General features: G+C 38.8%; 1 protein-coding gene across 3 annotated transcripts; it reads right to left on the minus strand.

Moving 5' to 3' along the window:
* Positions 1-3,149: 3,149 nt before the first annotated feature.
* On the minus strand, positions 3,150-19,521 carry LOC106176408 (uncharacterized). Of its 3 annotated transcripts, none has more exons than XM_086998086.1 (4): positions 19,418-19,521; positions 5,629-6,274; positions 5,139-5,298; positions 3,150-4,292 (listed from the first exon to the last, which is right to left on the minus strand). In XM_086998086.1, exons 2-4 carry the CDS (start codon positions 5,778-5,780, stop codon positions 3,963-3,965), a joined length of 642 nt encoding a protein of 213 aa, XP_086854212.1. In that variant the 5' UTR covers positions 5,781-6,274; positions 19,418-19,521; the 3' UTR covers positions 3,150-3,962. The 3 variants fall into 3 exon arrangements, with proteins under 3 accessions (XP_086854212.1, XP_086854211.1, XP_086854210.1); XM_086998085.1 differs by lacking the exon at positions 19,418-19,521 and adding an exon at positions 16,193-16,404; XM_086998084.1 differs by lacking the exon at positions 19,418-19,521 and adding an exon at positions 14,349-14,617.
* Between the last annotated feature and the right edge of the window lie 1,311 nt (positions 19,522-20,832).

Raw genomic sequence — 20,832 nt, forward strand, 5'->3', positions numbered from 1 at the left:
GTGAGGGCGTGCGCCGTACTCAACACGCAAAGGGCTCTTTCTCCTTTCTTGCGGCGTGCATCTTAGACCAGGCAAGTGTCACTTGCAAACCAATCGCAAACTCCTTAGAAAAGGAGCAAATTACGCTTGCGGCCTCGCTGTCCGCAGATTATTCGTAGAATCTATTGGAAATGTTCAATATCTTCCGTACGTGCTTACATACGTGCGAACTCGAAATTTCGCATAAAGGACTTGCGTAGTACATGAGATTCTCCGCAAAATTTGGACTTAAACGGGTCGTAGATTTTGATCCACTTACCTAGACTGACCCTAACCTGTATAATTAAATGGAGGGTTGACTCTGTTACTCCATCCTCAGTTTCGTCAAAATTGCATAGGGGGAGTAATGATGCGGGGGAGTAACGGTGCGGGGGAGTAACGGTGCGCGTATAACGGCAATTTTACAGGGGGTTTGTCGATGCGGGGATCTGTCGGTGTGGGGTCGTATCGATGTGCATAATGCAAAAAATTACTAAGGGGGAGTATCGGTGCGGGGGAGTAACGGTGCGGGGGAGTATCGGTGCGGGGGAGTAACGGTGCGGGGGAGTATCGGCATGACCCCATTCCGACGATTTCTTGAAGGGCAAGTGCTACAGTTGTCGTATGGAATCATAGTCGACAAACGTTGTCGAAAATCTGTATCGATCATACAGAGTTAAATACAAGTTGATAATGTGTGTTTATCTTATAGATAATTGTTTTATTTCCCCAAATTGATAAAACAGACTGCAGTGTCGTTAGAGACGATTGACGGTGCGCTGAAATTACGCAAATCGTCAAAGTACGTAACGACCGATCTACCTTAACTGAAAGAGAATACCTACATTCTAGCACTTTATAAACCTTGTAATATCTCAATTCAGGTACGTGCATCTCTAACTTCTGCTGGCATGGTGCAACGTGTGTAGCTCATACTACAAATATGAAATGGAAGTGCTTTTGCCCCCTGGGTTATCAAGGAGGATGGTGCCAAAAAGGTACGCCGTGCCTTTCTAATAGTGGACACAGTGTCTATCTCAGTATTGACAGATAACAGCTAACAGCTCGAAGTTGAAAAGCATGCAGCAAAGTGATTAAGGGCGCATTCCCATAGATTTTAGATCGATCTAGTGGGGAGTCTCACTAGATTACTGTCAGATAATCCGGCTTAAAAGTCCGTCCCGCCTACTACAAGCTGTAAAGGGATAATTAACTTTCGTGTAAAGGGGTAATTAACTCGACTGACAGCTATCTAGCGTGAACCCCCAGGGAGTTTGGTCGATCTAGTTGGATCGATCTAATTTCTGGGAATGGGGTTTAAGTGATTAGATGGACCTTTTATAATGAAGACATTTGATGATGCCCGTTAAGGTGGTTAATTTTTTTTTTTTTTTTTTTTTTTTTTTTTTTTGTATTCTGTCGTGGACCAGTACCAATGTATATCATTTTATTTATTTTTCCCGCTCTGTTATGAAAAAATTCAGGGATCATGTTTTCCCGCCCGCCTGTGATAATTTCTGTTACCTCTTCGTAGACTATTAGGGTTGGGAAGATGGAACTGTCGCAATGGAGAAATCTGTCATCAAAGATGTGCATGGGCATTTCGGATCTTTCACTTAACAGATTGGGCTGCTACTCTATGAATATCCACATTTAAAACTTCCTCGCTTTAATGGTCTAGCGGGAGTTAGTAAAAAATACAGCGTGAAAATTAAGATTGAACCTTCCCCCATTGTAACGCATTCTACAATTTTCTTCTTGGCCATCGGAATGAGAGTTGAAACTTAAGGAAACGATAGTCCTATCATCAGGAATATGCGTGGGGGCTTTGGAATTTAAGTTTGCCTATTTATATGACAGTCCCCTGGCGTGGATAATTATAATTTCCTGAATTGTAAATTGGGCTATTTTCCTAAGACCTATAATGAAGAAGTTGAAACTTTTGGGACTGAATGCGCCAGATAATTTGCTTCATGTCTGCAGAAATTGATAGCCAATTCACGAGGATATTTTGTGAGTGAGAAAAAATAATAAAACAAATGGGTTAGTTAAAGCCTCGGTCACAACCGGACGCACGTATTTTAGGATTGTACGTCCTCTACGAATTTTGGGTGCAGCGGAGGTCGTGTAGTTCGCAGAGGTTAACGAAATGTTTCAGTGGAAAGGTGCAAGTCTGCCATTTGAGACGCAGGGGCCACGCAAGATGTCCTTTTAAGAGGGACGCTATTTGCAGGGCGCGATGACCGTGGAAATTGTATTTATTCATTGAGTCTGTCTTGCGGCCTGCGTACGTGGCACGCACTCACTACATGTACTTCCGCAGAGAATGCAACGCACGACCAAAGTAGTTCCCGTTTGCATCAGTTTTGCATCACACTTGCCTCACACCGTCACACGTTTCGATGACGTAGTGGCGGCGTACGTCTATTTTGCCTCCTTTTCTCCCCTTCTTTCTTCTTCCTCATCTTTTCTTTTCTGCTCTCAAATTTTCTTTCTTTTGCCTTATGAAGGCATATAAAAAGCTGAATTGAGCAAACTTTGAAATTCCTGAAAGTTATTGTACACGTTGCACAATCGACTTTCATTGTCGAGGCAAGAGCTTGCGTCGTGAGCACACCTTTTATACTTCAGCGTGCGCCGTACTCAACACGCAAAAGGCACTTGCTCTTTCATTGTTTGCGACGTGTGTCTTGGACCACGCACGTCTCTCTTGCGAACTCCTTGTGAACTCCTTGCGAGGCGCGCTTGTCACGCTTGCGTCCTAGCTGTTCGCAGGTTATTCGTAAAATATTTTGGACATGTTCAATATTCTCCGTACGTGCTTACGGGGTGTCTGCGAACTCGAAAATTCGTAAGAAGGACTTGCATGGAACGTGAGATGCTGCGGCAAATTTGGACGCGAACAGCCCATAACAGCCCGTACTGTCATGGCCTGTACGCCCGTACTAAAAGAGTCAAAGCAAAGTATCGACACTCTAGCTAACCGTCATATATTATCTTAATGGCTTAAGATATTTTTGTTAAGGTGAACGTCAAATATATTTCTTTTCTTTCAGCAGTGACGGGATAAAACCGAGAATATGCAAGAGGGAATAGACCTTTGGACATTCATTGAAAATTATTTCTGAATTAAGTAACTGAATTGAAAATATTTTGGACATTGCATTTTATTCTTTTTATTGCTCTGCAATTTCTACATCCCATTTGTTTTACCATTTATGATTCTAAGCATAGAACCCTTAATTGTCGTTTTTAGTAAAAGTGCGGACAGATATGGACATTGAAAACACGCTATGGTCAATGGATTATTTTTCATGTTTTTAATATTTCAATAACAAATGCCACATTGCATTGCATTCTTTGTGTGGTACAGCTACAGTTGTAAACAAACCCTTTGCACTGCGACCTTATGTGATTTGGGGGCTGAAAATCATTGACCCTGTCTCGATATGGCAAAGAACCATTTAAAAACTCACCATACAGATGGTGATCGATCCAGATCAGAATGAACATTTATGTAAGTCTATGCCTGTCCTTTCCTTAATATTTCCATCAAAATTCGTTTCTTATAACAAAACTCTGTGAAGTACGCACCAACTAGTTCACAATACCTGCCAATTTTGGTATACTGTAGCTGTTTTGCTTTACCATGTCAATATTTGGGACAAGGGTGACACCAAGCTTGCTGAAAACTGGGCAGCCACAAGCCTGAGTAACTCTTTCGATTTTTATAAAAATAAAAACCTTGTGCGTTGAATTAATCCTTGAAGTTTTATGCCTGTCGGCATAACCCAACACAATTAATCTCCGCTCCTTAATTCTCGTAAGTGTTTTTCCAATTGCGTTGGAAGCTTATATTAGGTTCGTTCCGGAAAACGTTTCTTCATATCAATATCCAACGGATAACAAAATTACAACACAGATTGTTAATAAGATAACGGAAGTTAGCTATTACGGAAAAGTTCATTTTGTTTCGAAGCCAGTATCTTGTGATGAACGTCAGCGTCTCGAATCTCCTGAAGAGTTCCCAAAACGGATGGTATATATTTCACCGGAAGTTTCTGTTTTAGTTCCAAAATTTCCGTTTTCCTCACGGGAGTCGCGCACAGAAGAAAGTGGCCCAAAACATCCATTAGTCGACACGTTGTGTCTAGTATGTCTTCAACAGTTTCGTGCAGCCATGAGATTTTGACCTCCAGTGAAAGGTCAAAGGTCACATTTGGCTGAGTGTCATGATCCTTACTCAGCCAAACGGCGGCCATGTTGTCCAGTCTCTGTAATTGATATATAAATACTCAGGTAAAAGTATGTCACTTGAAATGAACAAAATATCGTCAAGAGATGTAGATGCTGTAATGTTCAATGTTACAAAAGGGTAGGCCTGAGAGGGAAGAATGACGCCGTTTGATCGACATTCAGATACAATGTGTTACCCATTAGGAAAACAATGGCCAAAGCGCTGAAAAAATAATTGCCAGGTCTCTGCTCAAAAATTGATTTGAGTCGACCCTTAATGAATGAAATACTTTAACATTGTTTTCATGGACATATTATTCACTATGTGACATATTTCTTTTCTTTTAACCTCTTACATGAAAACCAACGTCACAATTTTATTCAGTTGCGACGGTGCCATACCATGTATCTCACCTACAGCAATCAGTGCACTTGTAGTAAGTTTGATTAAATTTCTTTATCATTTGAATTAGGTGACTAAGCCGGATTATATTGTAAACCAAATTGATGGTCAAATATTTGTGCAGAAATTTGCTTTTCCGCTTTCATTTTCAATAATAAATCAATATTTATTTTTTGTTTCAATTATCAAAGCTCGACCACAGGGCGACCACCAGAAGCACCATAGAAAAGCGTCGCATAAATATACATTGTTTTTAATAATTTTCCTCCTTTTTCCTCCTATTTCTTTTCCCTATAATAGTAATTTTTAACAATAATTTGACCATGATGTCACAGCATTCTACTTATCACGTCAACGCCATATCTCAACGTTTGTGACGTACTGGTACATTTCGAATTGGCGGAAATCCCTCATGATGTCTTACAGTTGCCATTTTTTACTCAAGATGCCAAAAAGATAACACACAGCAGCACAAACTTACCTTTTTTATTCTGTTCAACAAGTTGACGATTTCAATTTCGTTGTCATTGGAAAGACACGCCGTGGCCAGACCGTGAGTACATTGCAATGCCTCTTTCATGCACCCCAACTTGGCAGTCAGTTCACACCAAACTTCAGTTATTATTTTCAGTTTGTGATATCTATTAACGGTAGGGAAAAAAGAAATGTAAGGATCTGGTATTGCATTACATTGTCATAAATCTTATCCATAGGGTTTATAGTACAAAAAATACAACATGTAATAACTGTAGTTTACTAAGTTTAACAACGTTTTATAAAGGTACATGTATGAGATGCAATGTTACCAACGCTATTTAAAGTTTTTGACGTTGATTTTTGAAAGAAACATGCACTAATGTCCGATATTGATTAAAATAGGAAAGCTTTATCTAACATAAATTGAAACTATAGTTAAGGCTGTAGCTGTATATTGCACTTCAACACAGGGAGAAGAACCATGTAACCATCACCTCGTTCTAAACGCCAGCGTTATTTTTCCTTTCTCCTCTCTCTCTATCATCTTCTGCATGGGTCTGAGGTAACCTTCCTGAAGTTGGGTGGCTACGGCTCTTAATAGAATGACATTCCTGGTTAGATTCTCGGACACCGTTTGCTCGGCCATCGCGGTGTACGCTGTTTGTTGCTCTTTTCGTTTCGGTGTACGACAGGATATTTAGAGTCTGTGGCTAAGTGATTTGTTCATCTATTACTGTGTGTGCTTTCGATTCCAACTGAAACTTATTTCTTCTTGGAGCTAGGACTTGTCGTGTTACCATTTAGAAATAGATACGCTGTCTCTTTTTTTTTTTTTTTTTTTTTTTTTTTTGCGACTATTTTTGTCTTGAAGAGCCCGTCATCCGTTTAGTTACTTTTTAATTCTTCACACGTAGAAATGTGCAGTTGGCCGAATTATACTTTAACGTCTTAAAACGATGCTGGACTTCTCCAATCCGTCTTTCTTTTTTTCTCCCTACTACATCTAGCTGGCCTTGTGAGCTCTAGCTGGCCTTGTGAGCTCTATTTGCAGTTCAAGCTATAGGCTTGATTTTTCAGTTTGCAACTGATACTGTCTTTAGTTCGAAGTTTTTCTTGATCCGAGTCGGTGCGTTCCTTGACCTGTGGATGAAGACAAGCAGAGAAAAGAGAGATTAGATGACAATAGTACTTTGCTGTTTGATAACAAAATGTTGCCTAACAAAACGGTTTATTTCCTACAAACGTAATTTTGCGTCGTGTTGTCAGTGCGGATATAGAAGGCAGTAGTTTAGAAGAGGGGGTGTATACAATGTATATATAAATGTGTCCAACACTCGAAACGTTCGAGGCGTCTGTCCGCTGGCAATATGGTCCCAGAACTTAACTTCAAAAGTTATTTTGGTAAATGGACGATATGCAAAAGACTCCGAGCCGATCGGTTAATATAAGTACCATTCTATGACTGCTAAACAAATAGATATCACCATGTTTGATTAACAACTAATTTGGATTCTAAACCGAAACAGGAAGGACATGGCTCTTTAATGGTATAATTTTTTCTGAAATTAACACTTTATTCTTTTTCATCAAGGAAGCCTACACTCTCTCCAACACTTTAGATAAAAATTTCAATTCGTTCTCGAAGTACTTATTCCCAAAGTACTCATTTTTACTCAAAAACTCAGAAACTTGGAAACTCTTCACTGAAAGCTTTTGCTAAAAAAACGATTATTTTTGCGCCACTTCAGAAGGGTTTACACCCTCTCACCCCATGCAGGCCAGCTGGGTGGCTACTGCTTTTTTTCTTTTTTATTTATTTATGATTATTATTTTATTGTTTTTATTATTTTCTGGGCAAAAATCCACAGAGACGAGTGCAGAGAAGCAAATGAATATATGTGAATATCTACAAGAAATCCCTGCACGTACCCAACACACGCATACATACATGCACATGGCGGATTTAGAGGGGGACAGAGTGTCCTGAACCCCCCCCCTCCCCCTTTCAGTTTCTGAAAAATATATTACACCAATATTCCCCCTCTTAAAATTAGAATTTTGACTAGCTACATCATAGTTCTAAACCGTACCAAAGGGCACTGTTTGCTCTCCAAAGCACCAAACTTGAGCAGGCTCTGAACCCCACACAAAGGGGGCGATGGTAGGCTTCGCATCCAAGGGCTGTCCTTCCGGACCCCCTTCAAATAATCCTGAATACGCCCCTGCACATGTATGTACGCGTACTATCACGCTCGTGTTGACATTTGGACACAAATGTACACAGGCAGTGTAACATGTGTGCGCGCACGCACACGCGTCGGTAAAATATCCCAACTGAGCCGCTTTTGTTCTTTATTGCTTATATTAGGAGTTCTGCTTTCGCACAGTTTGTACTGTTTAATGGGTTTTAATTCAAATATTTATCAAAGGTCCTCTGTGATTCAAAGGCTGTCTCCACAGAAGAAAAAAGGACTAATTAAATATCTTCACTGTGCATAAAAATTCTGCCGCACAGTAAGCAAACCCATTAATATTTTTTTCTAATATTTATAAGGCATAATACGTTTTCTGTGTTACGTTTTTTATGTTTACAAATATACCAAAACAGTTCTGTAGTCACTATTTTGCATTCCTTTTACAACCCTGAAGTTAAGCTGCAATAGCCTATTTGAAGGGTGAGAAACTGAAGGGTTAAAAACTTAGGACTGACATAAATTCCCCCCATGCTCACTCAACTATGAAGTCATACGTGTAACTGTGTATACATGCAGTTATCTTTCTAACAAGTTTATGACTGATGTTTATATTATTGATTCTGTAAACATCATAATTCTGACTGAACATTCAAAGTTCATCCTCTAAACTGCAAGTCCCAATTAATTGCAATTTTTAGTAACGGTTTAGTTACTATTTGTTTTTAGTAACGATTTAGTTACTGTTTGTTTTGCGGTAAAATACGCGGGTTCATTCAATTCGCACGGATGTTCAAGAGAAAAAAACAGAAAGAAACTGAAAACAAAATCACTTCCCCTGTGTAGCCTATATAGTGTACAGTGTTCTTTATTCAATTTACTCGTAGAAGGAACTTCAACTATTTCAACCCAGCATGTGTCAGTCGCTATCTTAATCAACCAAAACTCACAATTTTACCGGCTGCGCATGACGTCACTTGCCCCAAAAGCACAAGTAACGCTTGACGTGACAAATTTAACTCCTGCACAAACGCAAACGCGTAAGTCAATAACGACGTAAGTTCCAGTATGTAGCAAAGTAAAACCACGCTCTGAATAACTTGAGCAATCTTATCCATCACTTTTACAAGGATAAAGTTACAACGCGAGGTATAAATAAAGCTGAGTGTAACAACCGTAGCCCCTTTCACTCTGAATGTGTCATGTAACACACTGTTTACGCGTTTTTACTTGCGGTTCAGCCCAGCGGATCTACAGGCCCCAGATTTAATCTTCTTCATCTTCTTCTGATATTGTGCAAACTTAAGGGCGAATACAGAACTAGTTGATCCGCTGACTAACGGATCAAATATGGCTTGTTCAAAATTTGCCGCAAAAAATGCTCTGTACTAGACACTTAATAGATTCGCTGCGGGGATTACGCGGTAAGCTTTCAAGTTGGTCGGCAATATTTGATCTTGTCGGAGGAAAATGACTATCAAACTGCGTTCCCATAAACCTCTCGAACTAGTTGGATCGATTTAAATCTGCGGGAATTCTCGTTAAATTGCATTCAATTTAAGCCGCTTAAATGTCTGGTATGCCCCCTCGTAACTTAAAGTAAAAGGGTAAATTCGGGGAAACACTGGTCCATCATGTTGTATGTAATTGCTTTGTGAGGGGAGGGGGGGGCGTTCCAGACAATTAAGCTGATTACATTGACTGCGCCTTAGCGGGAATACCCGCTGAAATAGATCGATCCTGCTAGTGCGAAAAGGTTATGGGAACGCAGTCTATGGGATCGCTCCCTTATATTTGGTGTCGAACTGACAAAAATGAATTTAAACATTACTTTGCTCATACTAGCATAGTGAAAATGTAGGCGGTTGGTTTAAGGTTATTTCTTTTGTCTATAAAAATTTCATTGTGTGAGTATATTGCAATTTAGAAGAGCACTTTTTTCTGAGATTTTCGAGTCCGAATATCTAATCAGTGCCCAGTAGACTCTCAGGTTTATGTCACAGACAGCGACAGAGTCGTGGATCACTGCCCCCCCCCCCCCCCCACACACACACACACACACTCACACACACAACGCATGCACTTTTTTAATGTTTTTAATTACAACAGTCATAAGCTTTCTAAATGGTGTCCTCTTTATATATTTTACATACAATTATGAATTATCTTAACCTGAAAAGAAGAACAATTTGCAAGAGCTGTTTAACCCTCAAGTGACCGAGTGGGGTCATTTACGACCCCAGCCATATGATTTAATGTGCCATCTCTTTATTTTTTATTCGAATTTTCTTTCCTTGCATGAGTTTGTCAGTCTACTAATCCTACACACTTTCACAGTTTTTTGTAGGGATCAACCAATTAGTGTGGCGCATACAGCACAAACTCTTGTGGGGTCATTTATGACCCCAAAGAGAAGCATTGGTTTTTAAATATTAGTTTTTAAATTTAATTCAAATGTTTTGCCCATGCAACTGACAGGAAAATGCCACATGCATGTACTTCATGCAACCAGCCAGTGTGCCCAAAGCATAGGCACAAATAAGTGGTTTGTAAAGATTGCCCTTGAAGTGTTCCTAATAGTGCATCGCTGAATCTAATTTCAGTAGCTTTGTTGGAACTTGTTCTCATAACTGGGTCTCTCATTTTGACGGTTACAATTTTCGGGTATTTCGGAAATCAAAAGAATTCTGTCGATATCATTTTATACATATATTAACAAAGTGTTTGTGTGGATTTTGTTATATACACAGATGTGGTAGTAACATACATGTAGGTTGATTGAATGTGTTCTGAGAAGTATGCCTTCCTTACCGGCATTAGGGTATTCCCTACTCAGCAAATCAGCTAATTATTCTTATTGAAGTCAGCAGGATGCTATCTCAACATAAGTCAAAATATTTTTACTCAAAGCAATTTTGTAATGTACTTTTTTCATTTAGTGTGGCAAATAAAAAGAGAAAGGTTTCTGCAAGTGGAAATTGACAAGGACTGTCTAAATACCGGTGTAATGTTGTTCTTAAAATCTGTGCTTGGTTATTTCATGCAATAAAAGTATTATTACCAAATACTTTTTTACATTAGATCATTATAAAATACTTGTCTTAAATCCTGGGAGTAGTATAGGTGTGATAAACCCTCAACAGCCTTTTATAATAAGGATCCCTGTATAGAACACAATGGGGTCATAGATGACCCCACTTGGTCATTTCCGTCAGTAAAATAGCTTGGTCTCTTGAGGGTTAAATTAAATGCACTTAAGTGTAAAATAGTCACATGTAGGAAGTTTTGTGTTTCGTTTTGAATGTATATTTAATGTAAAGGTAGAATATACACGAAAACCAAAAGGAAGTAGTGTCTACTTTACTGCAGTTTCTCTCTATTAATTAAGAAAAAAATACACAATCTTACTGTTTCAGAAAACTGGAGTGTTTCATAATATAATAATTTTTAGCTCTTGGATCTGTGAGTACTTATGGAATATAAAACCGCCAAGATGCGGAAGATGTCGACAATGCCAGTCCACTTACTAAAAAAATAAAATAAAATAAAAACGAGAGCACTACATTTGTAATGTAAACATTCAAGAAGTAGCAATGAATAGTTTCAAAAATAAGGGTCAGATATCGCCTGATTTTAGAGTAAAAAACTCACCGGTCTTCGTAGGTCGACAGTCTTCACTAAACATGATCATGCCCTATTTTATTTACCTCGTGAGCATGCGTTACCTGTGACAAAAGGGCCATGCCGCCATTCAGAATCACAAGCGTGACACATTTTTTTGTACAAAGAAAAACAAGATTCAAATCGGGTGGTCGCCTTTTGCACACGACAGACAGATTAAATAAAAGTGAAAAGTTTTTTTGTCTCCTTTCTTCATATACTCAGCGTTCTTTCAGATGAAGTTAGTCACTGAGTTTCCTTGTTCATTTTCCACAGCTAATTAAAGTCTTACATGCGGCGTTGCATATGCTAGCTACGATTAAATTCTCTTTTTGCAGGTTATGTTCGTGATTCCACTTCTCTTTTTTCTTGCCATGCATTAATAGAAATACCATTTATTAGTAAAGTCTGATTTCTGGATTCCAGAAAGGTAATATTATATGTCCAGCGCTTTAGATAACATGAAAGTATCAAGTTAACAACAACACAGTGTACTTTTCTACTTGCGCGCTTTGGTGTGGAATTTAAAGCACCCTTAAGCATCGTATGCAAGTATGATAAGATGGCAACAAAATGAGACGATTAAGAGTTAGCGTCGGTGACTTAGGGATCATTCCTAATGATACTGTTGTTCTACAGCTCGATTCAACTTTGAGGGGACTCACGCTGAATGCAATTATTTTAGCGGATAAACACGCCTCCTCTTGTTCCCAGCGAATTTGTATAAACACTATTTTCTTCTGTTATCTACTTAACGACAGGGGGAGGAGTGTAAATCTCTTTAACAGATTGCATTCAGCGTGATTCCCCACACAGAGTTGGATCGATCTCCGTAGAACGATGGTTTCATTAGGAGTTAGCCATTATTGGTCTCATTAATATCACTGCATGTGGACGCTGCCTTACTTTACTTAAAGTCATGAGCATGAATGAGGCTCAAGTCTTTATATTTGCCCACCGATGTCATATGATATAAACCGAGCAGGAAGACGTGTTCAAGATAAGAACATCAGTCAAGTCCATAGGCTATATCTTCTTGAAGTCACATGCCAAAACACTGCATTAAATCCTCGACAACCGTCGTTACTTGCTGGTCTAGGACCCGAATGTCATCTAAACGGAGGTGACTCTAATCTTTGCTTGGAAAATACACCATTTTTTTTATTTTTATGTTTATTTTTATTTATTTATTTATTTATTTATTGCAAAATAAATAAGAAAGGCGAGATTAAGGAATAAATCCATATGTGTTAACGTGTGTAGCACGTTGTAAACACTCTGTCGTTTCTGTCATTCCCCCTTTGACAAAAGAAGTTACTACGCTGCTACAAAAATTACTAGTGCGTAAATACTTTCCAACTGAAGTTATTCTAGATATGCATAAAATAAACATTGATTAACCTACTGTAGGTAATGTTGAATAAACCCAAAGACAGCAACCTCCGCTAACAGTGTGATTCAGATTCTGATTTCCTCTATGAAAGTCACAGAACAAGAACCAAAGATGGCCAGTAGGCCTACTATCTATATCTGCTAGCCGCTCAGCTTGTCAAATAAGATACATGCAAGGTTATTCTATGGGCACATTCAGATTCAGACATCGTACCAGCTGGGTCGGTCCAACTTCGAGGGGGATTCTCGCTAAGTGCAATCAGTGGGATCAGCTTAATTGTCTGGAACGCCAACTCGATCAGCTAGGGGGTAATTAAGTCGAGCGCAACCAGCTCGTGCGATGACTGAATCTGAATGCAGTGTATGTGATGATGCTGAGTCGAGTCTTCTATAATGTTTGCCACTGTTACCGGTCTATTACTGTTACAACATTTTCGCTATAATAACGATAAATGCATCCATATATATTAGCACAGTACACCGTTAATGCTCAAAGAAAAATGTACCATGTATATGAAAAGCAATAGGTTTATATCCTGATACACAGACAGATCAATCAACGTATGCCTTTTCTTCATGGTCCCATTTCAATCCTGAAACGACCTCACCTGCATGAGTTGTCATTCCAGGCTGGCAACCTTCAAGTCAACTTTAGTTGCCAGTATAATCTCTGTTTTCTGCATTAAATTTAAACGTACTGGCTCTTATATTAATGAGCGATATAGAGTGTTTGACTGTTAAGCACGTGCGCTTCGCATTTTACATATTTAATTGACTTCGCTGGTTTCCGAATTTTGCTGTCGATTTAAGCTCATGCGCATAGATTTAACTAAGTGTCTTTCTTTAGAAGCAATAATTAAATAAAATTGTGCATTCGTCTGGGTTGCCATTTAAAAAACCGAGAACTGACATGCTTTGAGAGAGAGAGAGAGAGAGAGAGAGAGAAAGAGACTAACGACGTTTCAATCCAAGCACAATAGTACCAACTGAACTCTACTTACGTCTCATTCTCACAAACAGTATAGTCTCCACAGTTTACATAACCTAAGACTTAAAGTAAAGTGCACATCGTGACCAAATAAAGTCAAAGGAATCAAATCAGAATTTACCAGACAAAATAATCCCCAAATGGTATTAACGTAAGACTTTAGTTTAATCTACACCGCACATGTAATTTTAAGTGCATGACGTAATATTATCGTGCGTTGATAATGCTTTTCCTAGCAAACCTCCCCCCTCATGTTTTTTATCCCCCTTCTGCCTTCTCAAAATTGCTCAAATACGTGGCGTCAAAATAAACAAAGGGCAAGCCCTGTTCTGTCATTTATTAAGTAAAGAAATGTCAGTGTAGGAACTCGGGTTTTTTCAAAAAAAAAATTTAATGTACAAATGTTAGCAAGCATCAAGCATAAGTCATATTATTGTCAAAATTATTAAGAGATATTCACAGTTTTCGCTACCCCGACCCCCCACCCCCCCCAAAAAAAAAGCTTTTTTTACTTAAACTCGCTTACTTAATATTGAGCAGCTTTCCCACTCAGACTTCTGAATGGCGCATGTTCTTCGTATACAAGTCGTTTAATATCAATAACATCTCTTAGCAAATGGGTGTGTTAAGCGAATTAAGTATCGCTGGCAACGAGAGCAATAACGAATAACCAGAGTTTTCGAACTAAAGGCCGTCAGAATAAAGGACTGCTACACTGCGTCGTCACTTAATTAAAACACAGATCGATGAGAAATCCCTGTCGTCTTTCTTATAATTTTCATTCCAATTTAGGCGACTACATTTCTCGCAGAATGAAGCAAAAGCGTATTTGCAAGTGCCCCGAGTTTACAGGAAACCAACCTCTGCTGCCATTTACTAAAAAAAAAACTTGTAATACTGGGTATACTATCTGGTTAACTCTGATACTGGGGGTGCTCGCAAAAATTACGCTACTTCATTTTGTCCTAAAACATGAGTTTACCTGATTTTACCGTCAGACCTTAGGTTCATCCTTTTCAGGAACTGCCTCAGATGAAGGAAAGTCTTGTAGTTGGCGATGGATTTTTGGTGAATATGAAAACCACTGATTTGTCCTTCCTTCAGAATTGATGCGTTAAACACAAGGCGTTGTATGCCACATAATTGCGTGGTCGTTCTGTCAAGTTTGCTAACTAAAGCCCGAGTGCTGCCTGCTGTTTACTAGTACACAGTGCTCTGTGTTGCTGTAAGTGTGTGCGACATTTACACAGAGTGCTTGGAGCTGCCCAAGGATCGCTCCAGGCTCGCATAACTTTTGTTCAACAGATATTGGATTTTATTGCATTATCAAGCACAGAAATTCTGCACTGATGAAATAAATCATAAAATCAGCAAAATGGCATTGGGCAGAATTGTGATTTAACGCGACCCAAGTGCGCACCATGAATTTTTAGTATTGTGTAAACCCTGTATTGGTCTGTAGCCAGCATGGAAAGGTTGTCGCTGACTGTCACCAGTTAACCTTAGGCTAGGGTAACTATGTGTCACTCCTCTTTGTCCTAAATGTATTTTTTCGAAGGTACATGTACCTATTACTAACTACAGACACGATTTTTTGTCACTGGGATTTTAATGTGTACTATCGACGTAGCGTCTTAAAACTGCAGATCTGGAATCTGAGTTTTACGCATCTGTAGCGTTCACTGATGTGAATGTTGTCCCAGCCCAATATTTTCTTTTTAAAAATACTGACTTAAAAGACCACAATTTTGGCCTATGATTTTAGTCCACTTTCGGTCTAAAGTCGTTTTGTGAAGCGGGCTCCAGGTTAACTGGAGTACAAGTTATTTCTCACTGCCGCGTGACACCATTAATGTTGTAAATACATCAGCCGGTATAACAAGGCCAGCTTTTTAACGTCAGAGATCATGGGGCGCGTCAGTCCAAGATAAGCTTTAAGCAATAAAAGGATAGCAACTTTTCGTAATCACGCATGCACCCACACACGCAGGCACACACACATACACACACGCGCGCCTTAATGAGTTTTCGTTGAAGTCTCTTGAGAAGTGTGCATCTCTATATAGCGAATACACTTTGACAAAAACGGATCGAATCTAACCCTTCCACTGAAAGATAGTGATGTGGAGGGAGGGGGGGGGGGGGGGTGGAGAACGCGTACGAGGATGCCCCGAAATTGCTTGCATATTACCATCTAATTGTAGTATATTTGATCCGCCTCGGCCTTCAGCTATATCTCAACTATCTTACACCAAATCTAATGCATTATTGACCGTGTTTTCAAATAAGCTGTTGTATTACTGACTAATCCCTAATGGAATCACTGTACGTCAGCGTTGAATTACTCAGAATACAATCTGTTAGTCTCCACTTCATATATCTCAGTTCTACTGGTGCATATTGACAGTTTTCAATATTGCGTATTAAGTGAAAACCAGCATTTCAAACAATAAATGCTAGCTATCGAAATTTCTTTTACGCACAAAACTATCAAAGCCAGGCTATCTGATTCAAGGCAATGTGTGATAACGGATAAAACTCCAGGAAAAGGAGATGATATCTATTTCTGTAATATGATAGACGTAGCATCTTCTCTCCCTTTTGTCTCAATACGACAGTTATGTAGAAATGATTTGCAAAGGGGGGGGGGGCTTTGAATACAACCGTCGACGCACATAAGGCGTGGTGTCTACAGGATATATACATTTACACTTACATATGCGAATACTACTGTACGTGTATGTGACTTTACTTGCACCAGGAGCCACTGGGTTCATGTTTCTCTTATTATCAACATCCATTCTCCATAAAGCAAAATCGTCTTACCTGGAATGGCGCAAATCCTCTGTCGCGATTTCACTGTATCAAGCTCGCTCACGTTATCCAGGTTAATAATATTACAAGTCTCAGTAACACGCATGCACAGTATATTTACAAGCAAATTCTGCTGGTAGATCTAAGTCTGTGTACAGTCACTGTGACAGTTGCTGCAGAAATCTGCATGGTGTGTCACTGCAATCAATATTTCAACTACGGCCTTGTTTCCCTGTCTGATGCATCAAATCAGATAGGGCATCGACTGTTTAGTGTTAAGTGTGGTAGCACTTGAGAACTAAGGCCTCGAGTAGGATGGGGAGAATCTCCAGCATCACCACCCTGAAGTATTACCGTATTCCTATAAGTGGGTTTTGCTGCCCCTTCAGGAACAGACGAAAGTCGTTTTCTTTTTATTATTATTATTATTATTATTTTCAAAAGCTGGTCGGCTACGGGGATGAAACCCCACCCCCCTCCCCTCCCTCAGCCAACCTAGTCTCAGTACGAAATCAACAGCCTACTGCTGAAAATTTAACATAACCTGTGGATGGTCAACCACTTCGCATTATTTGGGATTACACCTGGTGCACCTGTAACTAGTGAGTCTACAGTTGCCATAGAAATATGGCTGCAAATCCAGGTAACAAATAATACTTTATAGGCAGTAGTGTGCGCTTTCTTCAGTTGGGCAAATCGGTCAACGTGCATTGAGGCGTTTATTCCTATAAGTATTAATGATGATGGTAATAATAGTTAGTTGTGCATTAAATGAGTTTATATTCATAGCCTCTCTAAACTACTGTCAAACTATAATGCTGATTATTACACAATTGTGTAGTGAATGGAACAAACTAATGTGTACATCTGTTGATGTCAGGTGTTTGGCCTCTGTGTGGACGTTTGCATGAACTTGACTACTGCTTTTGAAGGGTTTTCACGAGATGAACTCTGAGGAAGAGATAATTTACCAGCATTGTCAGCCACAATTTGTCTATGCCTTTCTCCACGTGGAGGACAATAATATCGATTTTCTACGTGGATAGACGACACCAGTATTCAGTAGTACGATAGCATCCATATCTGTGATTACTACATGTACTACTGTATTACTTGGGGTACTCGAGTATTTTCATGTCTTATTCTGGGAGATCCAAATCCATTTATGAGCTCTCCTTTGCATTTATTAGCTACATTAGATAACGAGACAATTGATGAAAATTAATTCTATAATACTTTTTATTTCTATTTCTATATCTATTTTTGGTCCAGAATTCTCCAGCAATAGAGCACTACTACTGTATGTGTTTTTGCACTACTGTATGTGTGTTTTAAGTCCTGCAATTGAATAAATTGACGTAGAAACGCGTGTTTCTCACTAACAATTTATAACATCGTTTTTATTATTTCTGACATTTCATTCATATCGATGCAAATGAACAATCCGTTTATTTAACAAGTATATTATGCAGGAGAGTGATGGAGATTTTACGGTGTGGCTGAATATTTTTTTTAATAATCACAGACCTGTCACCGCTCCCGATCTCGTCGGGAGTCTCCCAGTTTGGGGGCTAATGTCCCGATCTCCGGATTCAGACTTTAAAAATTCCCGATCTATCAGATTTTTTCTGTTTCCTTTCTCTACCGATATTACGTGCAGTGACTTCATACTTGAAAATGTGCCTTCATTGTGACTGCAGTAAACAATACATTGTAGGGTGGAAATCTCAAAGACAAAACCACGTCGGGTCTTTGTATGAATACCGTCTTGATCTTTATTTATGTTAATGTTGTCATGGGACGAAGCTTTTTTCGAAAGGAACCAAAAACCGATCATTTAAACCGCAGGCATTGTCTGTATTTTAATAAATCAATTCAAACTGCTTTTACAAGTAGACTTCCTCTCTCTCTCTCTCTCTCTCTCTCCTACCACTGTTTTGAGCCAACAATTACCCACATAACGTTTGTTTGTACTAAATCAATACTTCACAATGTCATCTGTCTGGTCTTCACTCCCTTTTTCTTCAAGTTGGGCAACACACAATGCAAATGCTGTAAGGCGATATTATAACAAACACCGTCTTTAAGAATCTTAATTATTACATAACGGTTCAGGTGTACACGATAAAGCTACGCAATGAGCCACCTTGTTTGACTATGATAAATGCGTATTACTATATTGTTCGATTCCTTCTTTTACGACCTACCTATGCCTTTTAGAATCGGCTTCGCTATGATTTGTTGTCATGGTAACAGATACGCATTGGGGCCATATAAACAGGTTATGCATTCATTATTGTAGTTGATTTTTATTGACAGGCGGAAAGCTTCGATTATTTAATTGCGTTTGGTAAACGTATCAGTTGGCATTTACCCTAATTAAATAAGTTAATAATTTATGACTTAATTAATTCATAAGAATAAGTAATAAATAGATAACATTAACAATAGTCATGTAAAATAATAAATGGAAATAAGGATAACAAAACAACTTGAAGTTATAGACGTGAGGACAGGATTACGCAATAAACCACAATCGCCCTCCCTATCTCTTATCGACTGATTTTACAATTTGATACACATTGTCATAAATTACATCGTACGAGTAGTATAACAAGTATTTCTCAATTATGCAACGGCAGTCGAACAAAAATGATACAGCATGCATCATATATGTTTTTTTTCAATAGTGCGATTTGGGAAATTTGTTTGTAAAAATCTAAAACTCCCGTATATTTTATTTTTCGGTTTTACTTTGTTAAGCACCAGGCTATTTGTCACCCCCCCCCCCCCCCCAGTATTCAGACATTTTCAGACCTTAAATCTTGTAATATACTGATGTTATATTCTGAAAATAATTTGTGCAAGTGCAATACAAATTGTGATGTCAATTTTGAGTTTAAAAAAGAGACTGGCGTGATGATAAAAACGATCGCCTACTTGTTATAGTTAAAACTCATATTAAATTTGATGATTGGCGGAAATTCGACTGCTCCCAAGCCGAAGAACGATCTAGTACATTTCATTAAAACGGGGCTGATCATGATTTATTTTTGTAATTGTGTCAAGGTATATACTCTCCATCTAAAACTCATCTTCTGCGTTTAAATTTTCGAAGCGAACATCCAAGTCACATACAGCCAAGGGTAAAAATGTGCTAACTTGTAGAGTCGTTAATCCAATTAACTAATACAGTATATTTATCAGCTACATTACAGTTATAGTCTCCGGTCTTACCTTTTGACACGTCTATGCGGCCCGCTTGCTGTAGTCCCAATGACAGACTAAAGTTTAAGTCCCTTTTTTTCACGTGGCCAGTTTATTGCTAACGCTCATTTCAAATGAATGACTTTGTAACCTGCAACCCAATATCTCGCGCCTTTTAAACCCAGGAATTAAATTTTATACAGGCTCTTCTTTAAATTAAATTGCAGGTATCGGGTGTCGCGTCCGGTTTTTGGTGGCCAGTGGACAGTGGCCGAGTATTGTGGACATGTTAAGGAAGCAGAGGTAGAGACGCAAAGGTGATTTATTTCCAGAGCATTAAGCAGTCGTGGTTTAGTTCATCGCCACTGTGTGTATATACCGGTACAGGCATATCTGTGATTGTGCGTGCGTCTGTGTGTGCGTGTGTGTGTGTGCGTGTGCGTGTGTGTGTGTGTGTGTGTTTGTGTGTTAGAGAGAGAGAGAGAGAGAAAGAGAGAGATATGAATAAACAGAGATTAACTACAGGTAGCTGAAATATGCTACGGCACGGCTTCACGCTTGAGGCGCTGAAGCGTACATGTGATTTAAGATGAAATGCGTTTAGAAGCAACTAGCTTTCTATCACTTCTTCTCAATACATTCTGGATTTCACCACCTCACTAAAAAAACTGATCTTGTTGATGTTGATTTTGAACACCTCTAATAACATTTCACCAAAGAAATGTCAAGTCCAAAAATTTTTGACCAAAATTTTAGCCTACTTTGAAGCACGATAAAAAAGTTCATACTATTACAATTAAATGAAAAATTGATTTTTAATGACCAAAAAAAGATATACATGTACACAATGTTTCGTCCGAGTATTTACTTAATAAAAGTGGACAATTGAATACATTTATCTTGAACTTCCTTTACTCAGAGTGCTGTGTGAAGCAAGTCACCTGGGCTGGTGATAAAATGCTCTTCTCTAACTTGAAATACAGCTATTTAATTCTTTAATCAACTCGTTTAAACCGACTCAAGTTCTGATGCGTGACGAGGAACAATTGACCCTAATTTTAACTTAGTTCAAATATCCTTAGTCACAAATATTAGCCCCACTATAGCAAAAGGGTATACGTCGCAAGTATGAAGCATTTTCGAAATATAAACGTCTCCTGGTTTTGTGATTGTTTGTACATTTGTACTTTTCAAACTATAAACTTGCACGAACAAAATCTTAAACACCGAAACGCCAGAATGAGTCAATTTCTCATAGATATTCCCTGTTAAAACATTTGTCGTCCATTACCTTATTAAGGTTAATGCAGAAAAATTGCCTGTAAGGCTGCAACTGTAAAACGCCCAATAGAACTACTTAATCTCACGACCTGTGACCGCCTCTCATTGTAAAGCAGCTTATAATTCCATATCCTATGTACGTTTTTAGTCAAACATTTGCAATA

The sequence above is a fragment of the Lingula anatina genome, chromosome 10 (genome assembly GCF_051362555.1).
Source record: "Lingula anatina isolate TDL-2025a chromosome 10, LinAna3.0, whole genome shotgun sequence".
In the NCBI taxonomy this organism is placed as follows: domain Eukaryota; kingdom Metazoa; phylum Brachiopoda; class Lingulata; order Lingulida; family Lingulidae; genus Lingula; species Lingula anatina.